This window comes from Mandrillus leucophaeus, unplaced genomic scaffold (genome assembly GCF_000951045.1).
Source record: "Mandrillus leucophaeus isolate KB7577 unplaced genomic scaffold, Mleu.le_1.0 Scaffold57, whole genome shotgun sequence".
Classification (NCBI taxonomy): Eukaryota; Metazoa; Chordata; class Mammalia; order Primates; family Cercopithecidae; genus Mandrillus; species Mandrillus leucophaeus.
Window position 1 is genome coordinate 580,579 of NW_012106141.1, and position 12,180 is coordinate 592,758.

A 12,180-nucleotide genomic window follows, 5' to 3' on the forward strand; every position below is an offset into this window, starting at 1 on the left:
TACTGCTAATCTGCTAATGAAAATATAAGTATTTCCATTAGGCCAAGTCAGCAATTTAACTGTTTGTAACAGAGATCAGCAAAGTTTTTCTATAAAGGACCAGAAAGTAAAACTTTTCAGTTTGTTGGCCATATAGTCTCTGTCATAACTACTCAATTCTGTCATTGCTGCACAAAAGAAGCCATAGACAAAACATAAATGAGTAAGCTAGCTATGTTCTAATAAAACTTTATTGATGGGCATCAAAATTTGAATGTCATGTAATATTCATGTATTGTAAATATTCCTTTGATTATTTTCAGCCATTTGAAAATATAAAGCCATTATTAGCTTATGAGCCATACATAAGCAGGCCCATACCCATGGCCATAGTTTAACAACCCCTGGTCTATAATTCTAAAATGAAGACTTACATTTTTTAGTGCTTTCTATGTGCCACATAGTGAGGTAAACACCGCATATGCAATAGCTTATGTCCTACATATCCTTCCATTAAGGACTCCATCTTCTGGGTCAGTTCTATTTTTTTAAGAGACAGGGTATCACTATGTTGCCCAGGCCGGCCTCATACTCCTGGGCTCAAGCAATCCTCCCACCTCAACCTCCTGCGTAGCTGGGACTAGAGGTGCAGACCACCATTCCCATCTGGCTATATTTATAATAAAACTAAATATCATCCCCAATTTATAGATGTGAAAGCGGAGACATTCTCACACCTTATAAGTGTTATTTCTGCACATGGCATCTCCCCCAAAGGAATGTGATATCCATGAGGGCAAAACTTACATCTCACTCACCTTTGGATCCATAGCAGGGCCTATCACAGTGATTTCCACACAGTGGACATTCAGGAAGTGTTTCCTAAATGAAGCACTATTTGGAGATATAATCCCTAAGCAGTGAAAGTTAGAGCCTCATCTGATGCCAATATGGCGCTTTTAGGTTAGTCACTTACGCTGTTCATCTATTTATTTGCCACCCTCTTATAGGAAGTATTTGGTTTGGAATAGACATACATGTCCCAATACACATTCCTTCATATTTGGAGGTGCCACTATGGGTGATGGCATTTCTACAGTCTCTGCTTATGTGCTTGTGGCTGAAAAGACCAAAAGTAATAATAGCAGCTTATTATATAACTTGGTGGCACTTTCCATCACTATACCGTTGGCAGCCACATTGCTGCCAGCCCTTGGAGAGCCATTCCTCAGCCTTCATGGATTGACGCCTTGCTCCCTAGAGAGCTGTCGTATGCTGAGTATCCTCTGCATGCTGCCAGCTGCTGTGTGCACTTCAGAGAGTTTGTTTGCTAAAAAAATAGAAAATAAATAAAAATTTTAAGAAATCAACTCCTCAAAGAGATAAAGCCCTCAGTTCCTCAGTTGAAAGGGGCAGTCACACCTTTGGTTATTTCACATGTCTCATCTCTCTACAATCCCCTGAATTTAGTGACACGATTATTCTGAATTTGTCACTTTCCTAGTTACTGAGCAAATATGTATTGTGTTCCAGGCCCTTTGTTGGGTGCTATATATATACACATATATACACACATGTGTGTATATATACATATATACGTGTGTATATACATATATATACATATACACACATGTATATGTATATATGTGTATATATGTGTGTGTATATGTATGTGTGTATATATATACATATATACACATACAATAAACCACAGTAAAGCACTCTTGTTTAATGCATGGGCTTTGAGGTCAGAAACTCTGAGTTTGAAGCCCAATTCTGTGATCACCTGAGATCCTGGCCCAGTTACTCAACTTCCCTAAACCCTGGTTTCTCTGTTTATAAAGTACGGGTAATAACAGAATATACTTCACAGAGCTGTCAGAAAGATTAACTGAGATAATTCATTAGAAGCACTAAGCCCAGGGCCTGGCAAATCGTAAGTACTCAATAATTGGTGGCTATTTTTAACGTTTATGTAAGCTAGTCATACAGTGTGAGTACAGTGGTAGAAGGGATGGGATCACAGAATAGGGACACCTAACCTGTTTTACATTATCTACTTTGTCTTCAGAGAGAAGTTAGTCAGTTAACCTTTCCAACTTCAGCTTGCAATAAATATTATCCACCTCTGGTCTTTTCAAATCAAAATGCAATTGTATTTCAGTTCTGGGACACTTTAAAGAGGTATTCATCTTAATAGCCATAATCAATTGTACAACAAGGGCAAATAAATGGGCAGAGAACAATGTAACAATGAGAAATAGATTCATTTTGGGGTGTGTGGCCCCACCAAAGACCAAGGTTTTTGGTGCTTCCTCCACTGGCTAATTTGTCTATCTGGGATATAATGCTCTGTGAAGTATATTGAACACGTGAAATAAATTCAAAGTAAAAAGCCGGCGTGGCCCAAAGTCCCACCAGTCTTGAAACAGAACTTTCCCTTTCAGTTACAGAGGTAACTCTTGTTGATTTAATCAAGACATAAAGCAGTGAACGACGGATGAGCAAGGGAGGCAACATGGTGGCCTGATTAGGAGTTTGAATTCTGAGGTCTGACTGCCATTTACTCCTGGTGTGTGACCCTGAACATATTACCCAGCCTCTCTGTGACTCATTTATAACTCTGGAGGTGATAATTGTAGGCATTTCACAGGATGGCCAAGAGGCTTTCAAATGATCAAATGCATGTATGGCTGTGTCACACTTTTGAGATAGGAATTTGTGTCTCACACATAGTAATCTGAATAAATATTAGCTATTTCTATTACAAATATAGCCAGATCTCTCCGTGGCTAGAAAAGGACAAAGAATGAATATTTTTCATGACATTTTTTCCTACAGGGGAAAGGAATATAAAGAACAGTGCAAATATTTAAACCTTCTTGATTCTCCTAAGAGTAGGAAGCATTGACAGAAAGAGGCCAGAATTTTCACAGAATCCAATGACTGTGGCTAAGACCAAAAGTTTCATGTCAACAGCCAGTGTTAGCCAACACCCACTCCTTAGTCCAGGCTAGCCAGACTGGGGTGGCATTGGATCACAGCCAGCTTGATGGGCATGTGACCTGTACAGCTGCACAGCTCCTACATTCAGAAGGGGCCCCCATTTGATTTAATGCTGTTTTGTTGCCATGGAAATTCTTAATAATTTTATCTTTGAGCTTGTGTTTGTGACATCCCATGGAACAATGGGGTGTGGATTTGAGCAGAGGAAATAATCAAGAAAATGAAAATGCTTTACATTTTAGTACCTTTAATGGCACTTTTTCTGTGTGTTTTGTTTTGGAGTTTTGGAGTTTGTTGTTTTTTTAACAAGGAGACCTGCATTTTTTATTTGCATTGGGCCCTGAAAATTACACAACCAGTCCTGATTAGATGAGAGAACTTCTCTTTTGACCTGCTTCTCTGGACCAGGTTACCATTTTGAAATCTGATAGTTAAATAGTTAAAGTGGGATTCATTAGTGACCTGACAGCTTGAGGTGAGCCAAGGATCATGGTGGGAAGCACAGCTGCAGGCCTGGTGGAAGGGAAAAGTAACTCAGTGTCCAATAGAATAGGGGTTGTCAGGGCAGCCTCCAGCGGCCTGAATTCTGTCTAGCTGATGGGTTCTCGGAAGCATTGACTGCCCCACAGTCGGACTCTTGTTACACGCCTTATGAGCTGCGCATCTTTTGGTAGCAGCAGGGGTTCAGGCATCCTGGATTGGTACCCACTGAACATGCCAGGAAATACATCCACACTGAGGACAGTAGCATGGAAACACACAGTGGGGTATCACCAGGACACTGGGCTCAAGTTCTCTTTGTGGCTTAGTGTTAAAGCTTCTTATTTCAGAACTCTTTTGGTTTCCAGCAGAAACCTTTCTCATACCCATGACCAAGTATAATGAATGCCCAAAGAGGTGTCTTTTATGTTATTTTTATTTATTTTCTTTTAGAGACAGGGTCTCGCTCTGTCACCCAAGCTGGAGTACAGTGGTGTGATCATAGCTCACTGTAACCTCAAAGTCCTGGGCTCAAAGTGATCTTTAGGCCTCAGCCTCCCAAGTTCCCACCACATGCAGCTAATTATTTTACTTTGTTTTTTGTAGAAAATATAAAAAGCCTGGGTCTTTCTATGTTGCCCAGGCTACTCTCAAATTCCTGGCCTCCAAAAGCACTAGGATTACAGGAGTAAGGCACCACACCCAGCCAGGCAAAGAGCTTAATAGTACAATTAATCATAAGTAAATTCATGGTCACATTTTTTGCCAGTGTTGCTAATCACTAATAATGCTTATTACTGATAATTTTTACAATAATAGCAGCAATAGCTTTAAAATGAGATTTTGGATTCTGGCCCAACTTGGTCTTAATTCCCTGGAATAAAATAGGCAAGATCTTTGAGTGTCTCCTCAGTTTCCTCATCTATGAAATGGCAATGATAATAGCTATTTTACCATTCATCTGTATAGTAGAAAGGGCAGTGTCAATCTTGCTTCCTTTACACAGGGTCAGTTACTTAGTAAGTGCTTGATAAACATGTGTTGGATAGAAGCCACAAAGGATACAAAAGTATAGCAAGATAAGGGGACTGATTTCTAGTGTTCTATAGTACTACAGGGTGATTATAGTTAACAATAACTTATAGCATACTTTCAAATAGCCAGAGAGGATTTTGAATGTTCCCAAGACACACACAAAAATGATAAATATTTGAGGTGATGGATATGCTGATTACTCTGACTTGATTATTATACACTGTATACATGTAGCAAAATAGCACTCTGGGCCAGGTGTGGTGGCTTATGCCTGTAATCCTAGCACTTTGGGAGGCCAAGGTGGGTGGATCACTTGAGGTCAGGAGTTCACAACCAACCTGGCTAACATGGTGAAACCCCGTCTCTACTAAAAATACAAAAAAATTAGCTGGGCATGGAGGCGGGTAATTTGAGCTACTTGGGAGGCTGAGGCAAGAGAATCACTTGTACCCAGGAGGCAGAGGTTGCAGTGAGCCAAGATCATGCCACTGCACTACAGCCTGGGCAACAGAGCGAGACTCTGTCTAAAAAAAAAAAAAAAATTAGCACTCCGTACCCTGTATTAGCACTCTGTATTAGGGTTCTGCAGAGGGACAAAACTAATAGGATATGTGTGTGTGTGTGTGTGTGTGTGTGTGTGTGTGTGTGTGTGTGTGTATACACATATGTAAAAAGGGGAGTTTATTAAGTATTAACTTACACAATCACAAGGTCCCACAATAGGCTGTCTGCAAGCTGAGGAGCAAGGAGAGACAGTCTGAGTCCCAAAACTGAAGAACTTGGAGTATGTTCGAGGGCAGGAAGCATCCAGCACGGGAGAAAGATGTAGGCTGGGAGGCTAGGCCAGTGTCTCCTTTTCACATTTTTCTACCTGCTTTATATTCTCTGGAAGGTGGTTAGATTGTGCCCACCAGAGTAGGGTGGATCTACCTTTCCCAGCCCACTGACTCAAATGTTAATCTCTTTTGGCAACACCCACACAGACACACCTAGGATTTATACTTTGTATCCTTCAATCCAATCAAGTTGACACTCAGCATTAACCATCATACCTATAAATATGTACAATTATTACATGTCACCTAATCATTAAATAAATAAATATAAAGTGATGAGCAATAATCACTATTACTAGAATACATCTCCTTACCTTGGGAAGGGAAAGTAGCCAAAATTTGTTGGGTTCCCAACCTGTTCCAAACTTGCAGCTGTTTCTTCTTTACAACTAGTCTGTGAAATTAGCTTATTTTATAGCTGAGGAAATTGACAGGGACATTAATTCCTCACCCCAAATTTCATAGTTTGCAAGTGACTAAGCCAGGATTTGAACTAAAGGTATCTGGTTCAAAACCCTTGCTGTTGCTAAGACAAAGATTTCCCTATCTTGGGGTCTTGCTGCAGTTGCTGACAACCACTTAGGAGTTTCTATCTGTACCTCAAACATTTTGCTGATGTGTTTGAAACCTGTCACTTTTTGTCGTATCTCATGGCCTCCTCCATGTCCTCTCTTTCTCTACTATGACTGTTGTGCTTTCTCAGTGGTTTCATGCACTGAGATCCCCATGGATCTGGTTTCCCCTCGTCTCAATTTTTCTGGTCTTCTTTTGTCAACTCTCACTGGATTCCCTGTGTCTTTGAGTTAATAGCATTTATTTGATTGAAGGCAACACTGAGACTAGGATGCAGGTTTCCATAATTTACAAAACAAGAATACAAACAGGGTAAAATGTTCAAGCCCACTAGCAGTCAACAAAATATCCATGAAAACAACAATGATAAAATAGGCCGGAAGAAAAAGTGAATAATGACACTCAGAACAGGCAAGAAGGAAGCCCTGTGATTTGCACTTTCATTCCCATATGGTGGCAGGATAGTCCCTGCCTTTGTGAAAAGCATTCTGGGAATAGGCATCTCAAGCCTTGAAAGTGTGCATTGATGAGCACAGCTCCTGCAACAGTGTAAGATCTCTGAATTTTTGTTGATGAAAGAAGAAATGATCTCCCAGCTAGGTCTCTATCCTGAGGAAACAGGGATGAAATAAAAAATTAATATCTAACTCCTAGCTACTCAGGAGACTGAGGTGGAAGGCTCGCTTGAGCCCGGGAGTTCAAGACTAGCTTGGACAACAGAGCCAGACCCCCATCTCAAAAAACAAAACAAAACAAAATTAATGTTCGATTCTATTTCAATAATAGAAGAATGGCTAAATAAATTATGGTACATAGAGAAAATGTAATATAGAATCATTAAAAATTCTAATGAGCATTTTAAAGTATAGACGTTAGTCATTGTATAAAGTAAAATGAAAAACTTCTGTAAATGATAAGTACCTATGCTGTTTTCTAGTTCTGTAAAAGACATTATATTTGGCATCTTTCATTTATTCAGCAAATATTTGTTAAGTTCCTTCTATATGTCCAGCACTGTGCTAAGTTCTGGGTATGCAACATAAAAACACAGTCGCTGTGCTCATGGAGTTTACAGAATATTAGGGGATTCTGCTATAAAATAGTGACACAAATCAATAATTATAAATCCAGTGATTGCTAGGATGCAAAATTAAGTAGTATGCTAAAGAGAGGTTAATACCAGAACCCAGTTTAGCTTGGGAGATCAAGGGACAGTGGTTTTAAGCTGAGCCCCAAAGAGGTAGCCCAGTGAATGGGTGGGGTGGGGAGAAACATTGCCAACAGAGGAACCATGCATGTAACAGGCCTGAGATGGCAGAGTCAGGAGGCTTGTGAAATTGGAGCAGATGAGTGACAGTCCATAGGTAGGAACAGGAATGGAGCAGGTGCCATGGACCTGGGGCTCAATGCAATCCAGTTAACACTTCTGGAAGATCACACTGCTTACAGGCACAGAATGGAGAGAGATTAATTCTCTGTAAAAATAATAATGAGTGAATGAAGAGGCTGCATTTGTGGCTCATGTGAGCCACACCTGGTGCTCTACCCAGATTCTGGGTAAGCCAGGCTCCCATCTGGGGAAAACTGAGACTCAGATATCCACAAACTATGAGCAGGGAATGGCATTCCCACATCGTCATCCTTCTCCCTTCAATCCCTCTTTGACCGTAACAGGGTGGCGCTCCATAATCTCCTTATTCAATTCATCTTTGAATGCCAGTGAAAATGGGGCTCCCCACCTCCCCACCACTACTGCTGAAGTCTCATTTGAAAGTCAGGTGTTGGCTTGAACCAACTGAAGCCCCATCCCAAAATCTACAACTGCAGTTTTCACGAATGAGGAAGTCAAAGGATGCAATGAAATACTAGTGATTTTCCTGGAATAGTTTGTAGATACAGCAAATGCATGGGAACAAGTTCTCACCAACTTGAGTTTATGCCAATTTCAAGTCATTCCTTATAGTGCTCTGTGAAGACCATGGCAACTTTCTGAGCATCTGTCTTGCATTTGCCTAACAAGTTAATTAACACTTTTGTTACTCTGGCAGCTTTGAAGGGGAGGAGAGAAGGATGTGACAGCTAATGCTGCCTTGGGTTAACCCTGCATTCACCTGACCTGGAAACAGTGGAATAGTTGAGACTCATCAAGGCAGATATGTCTACAATGATCTCTTTGATTCTGTCTGCAGCTGGGGCACCCAGGGTGACTTCTCCACAACCCATGCACTGCCAGCTGTGAAGGTGAAGCTGTTCACAGAGAGCACAGGCGTCCTGGCCTTGGAGGACAAGGAGCTCGGGCGGGTAAGTGCTTCCCATCACAAGGGGGACTCCAGAGAGAGGATTTCCCCAGCTAGGTCACCAGTGCACAGGTCACCAAGAGGCAGCATTGCCAAGTGCTGAGAGGCTCAGTTTTGAACTTTAAATCCTGAACTCCACTCTACATTAGCTGGGTGACCTTGAACAAGTTCCTCAACCACTCTGAGCCTCAGGTTCTCTTCTACAAAGCTGGGATAACAAGAGTGTGCCCTACAGGAGATAGAGCAGGAGTTCTCAATACTATCAGACCCAAACATCCTTTAGAGTTAAGATTTGTAATGTCTTTTACTGTCTTAAAGTGGAATTCTTAGATGATGTAACTGCCTACCCACCTGACAATGTTAAAGTCAACACAATGACATAAGAGAGAAACAAAAGGAAGTAAATTAATAGTAAAAACCTTCAAAATGTAAATACTCAAAGATCTAATAGAGGAGTGCTCTGCTTGTTCCCATGTGAAAAGTCACTGTGAGGGTGACAGCTACAAAACCCACTGTGAGGTGTGGAGATGTGCTGTACTGGTGACCCCTAAGCCTGAGCATCAGTAAACTGATTTACTGAAATGTTAAGCAACACTTAGTAAAGTGTCCTTGATTTCCTTAGAAGTGTGCCAAAAAGACTTTGATGTGAAATGTAAGACAAGAGTTAGGATCTCCATGTAGTTCATTATAAACAGATTTTTTCACCTCCACTAATATCCCATGGGAATATTCAAAAGTCAGATGGGATGCAGGAAGATGCCTCACTAGGGAGCGTCATCTCATTCCTTGCAGGATGTTTAGCATCCCTGGACCCACCCACTCACTGCCAACAGGGACTGGCACCCATTGTTTTGTCAATCAAAACGTCATTAAAATTTCTGAGACACCCCTGAGAGGTGGTACCAACCGCTTTGAGAACCACTGAGATAATAGTGAAATTTCTGTTTGCATCTGAACCATTGACTCTGCCCCAAGAAGCCAGTAATATTTTCACAAGTTGATTTTGCCAATAACCTGCCCCACCTGCTTATGGTAAAATCCGAACTCGTTTAATTTGGCTTCTGCTCACCTCTTCACCCCCATCTGCTGCCACATTCCTCCCTGCCTACTATACCCCAGCATCATTGGCCAAATTTCAATCCCTCATATAAACCAAATTCTCTCCCTCCTCAGGGGACTTCCTCTCTATCTCTTGTCGTCTCCTCGCCTCCCAACCCTTCAAAAAGCATAAATGACTTCTCTGCATAAACGCCACCTCCTTGGAAAGTCCTTTCCTGACAGCTCAGTCCCCTTCATTTGCTATCTCAGCTCCTTGTTCACATACACTACTGAAGTGATCACCAATGAGAGAAAGGAACAGAACTGACAGACATTCAGGCTTCTGTCTGCCCCACTGGACTGTAAAACCTCCATGGAGATAGAAACCTAAACTATTTTGTTTACTACCTTATACCCAGAGCCCAGCACATAGACTTTCAATAAATTTTATTTTGGCCGGGCGCAGTGGTTCACATCTGTAATCCCAGCACTTTGGGAGGCCAAGGTGGGCAGATCACCTGAGGTCTGGAGTTCGAGACCAGCCTGGCCAACATGGCGAAACCCCATCTCTACTAAAAATACCAAAAAAATTAGCCAGGCATAGTGGCAGGTACCTGTAATCCTAGCTACTCAGGAGGCTGAGGCAGGAGAATCACTTGAACTCGGGAGGCGGAGGTTGCAGTGAGCCGAGATCGCACCATTGCACTCCAGCCTGGGCAACAGGAGTGAAACTCCATCTCAAAAAATAATAATAATAATAAAATAAATAAATAAATATAAATTTTATTTCATTCTGGTTTAATGCATAATCACTCCTGAAAGCTAAGTGATCTCAGCCCAGACAATCTCTCTGAGCCTCTGATATAACATCTAGAGCATAATGAGAGACCACCCCTGACAAGCACACAGGCACACACGCCTAACAATGCCAGCAATAATTCATTTCCTGTGCTTCCTTTTTTCCTTCCTTTCTTTCACCCATATTTCCAATCTGGCTTTCATCTATAGAATCAACCTGGAGTCATATTACTACAGCATAGACCACAGATAGAGGTAAAATGAAAAGTAAATAAAGCTAACAGCAAAAGCAAAAAACAGTGTCCCTACCCAGAAAAGTGGGAGGAGGAGATGATGAAAGAAAAGGTTTGGTTGTTTTCTTTGAGAAACGATAGATACTCATTTCTGTCCATAGGGAAAGACAGACATACAGAGAGTGGAGGAATTATCCTGCCTTTCATTTTTCTTCAAATTTCTCCTTTTCCAAGAAGGCAGATGTTAAGAATCATGAGTCTCAAAGACCCTGAATATTAGTGTTAGAAGGAACAACTGTAACTGACCAGCCCAGGAAGTTCAACCTGGGTCCACAATGAGCCTCTGAAGACCCAGGATCCAGAATGCCTGGATGTTTTGGGGGGTTTTTTGGTTTTTTGTTTGTTTGTTTTTTGTTTTTTTGTTTTTATTTTTGTTTTTGTTTTTGTTTTGCTGGAGTCTCTCTCTGTTGCCCAAGCTGGAGTACAGTGGCATGATCTTGGCTCGCTGCAACCTCTACCCCCCAGGTTCAAGTGATTCTTATGCCTCAGCCTCCCAAGTAACTGGGATTACAGGCGCGTACCACCACACCTGGCTAATTTTTGAATTTTTAGTAGAGATAGGGTTTCATCATGTTGGCCAGGCTGGTCTAGAACTGCTGACCCCAAGTGATCCGCCCACCTCGGCCTCCCAAAATGCTAGGATTACAGGCATGAGCTACCACACCCAGCCTGGAAATAGTTTACAAATGTGTTTGTGCCTGGGCCTATATGCATTTTTCTGGACTGGCTACCAAAGCATTCACTGCCTTCTCAAAGCCATTTCTACTCAGAAAAGTTAAGGCCAGTGGCATATTGAAATCCTTTGTTTTATAGATGAGAAATCTTGCTCCCATGGAAGGCAGGAGACTTCTCCAGAGCCATCCAGCCAGTCAGGGGCCCATGCATGGGCCAGGCCACTATCCCAAAGACTTTGTGCACAGCCGTTCAGTGCTGTCTCCAGACAACCCTGCTGAGGCAGCCACAGTCATCACTTCTTTTGTACAGAAGAGCACACTGAGACCCAGAGGGTCCAGTTCCTCCAGAAATGTTGCCTCACCTCCAGGGCTATTTGCACTACACTATGTTGTCCCTACACAAAAAGAAAACCCTGGGCTCCGCTGTGGTGAAGGTCATGGGCTTGCCACAGCCACACACACACTAATTTCATAATGATTCGTTCTCTTCTTCAGGCCCCTCATACATTCTCCCAGATGCTAGTTTACTCCTCCTTTGTGCCAAAGAAACTTTCTGCCAGTTGCAGTGGAGCTGGCCTGCCTGGCCCTTGTGCTGGCTGGATACCCTCTGCTGGCAGCATCTTCATGGGCAGCAGCTGGGTGACCCAAGAGTGCAGTGAAGCCACACTTGGACCTCACGAGAGAGTGTTTCTATGCTCTAATTCTTCCCACACTTAGCAGACCCATGTTTAGAATCCTGGTGTTACATGTATTCATTCAGCCACTTTTGGGTGTGTTTCTTTAGTGTTGTGTTTTGTTTTTAATAACCTTTTTAATTAAAAAAAAATTCAGGTACATTGTGAAAACAAGTTAAAATTGATATATAGTGAAAAGTGATTATCTCTTCTATCTCACCCTAGTATCCCTTCCCAGAAAAAAAAAAATTTCTTTTCAACTTATGGTTATCCTTCCCCAAATAGTCTCTGCATGTACAAACATAGCATATGTAACCATATATTCCCCCTCTTTTTAAAAAAGCACAGTTGGAAGTTTCTATATCCACGCTTCTCTACATGGTCCCTGAAATCATTATATTTAGTGAGTAGTTTTCATATGACCCTAGACTGACCTGTCTCCTTTTTACATAACTGCATTATATTCCACTATGTAGATACATTTTATTTAACAAATC

The 12,180-nt window shown here is 41.7% G+C and overlaps 1 protein-coding gene across 1 annotated transcript in view; it reads left to right on the forward strand.

Annotated features, from left to right (window-relative positions):
• The window catches only part of CADPS (Ca++-dependent secretion activator), a 507,398-nt gene that overhangs the window by 283,650 nt on the left and 211,568 nt on the right, over positions 1-12,180 (forward strand). The window contains exon 8 of the mRNA XM_011998424.1: positions 8,099-8,210. Coding sequence (XP_011853814.1) covers positions 8,099-8,210 — 112 coding nt within the window. The remainder of the gene's footprint in view (positions 1-8,098; positions 8,211-12,180) is intronic.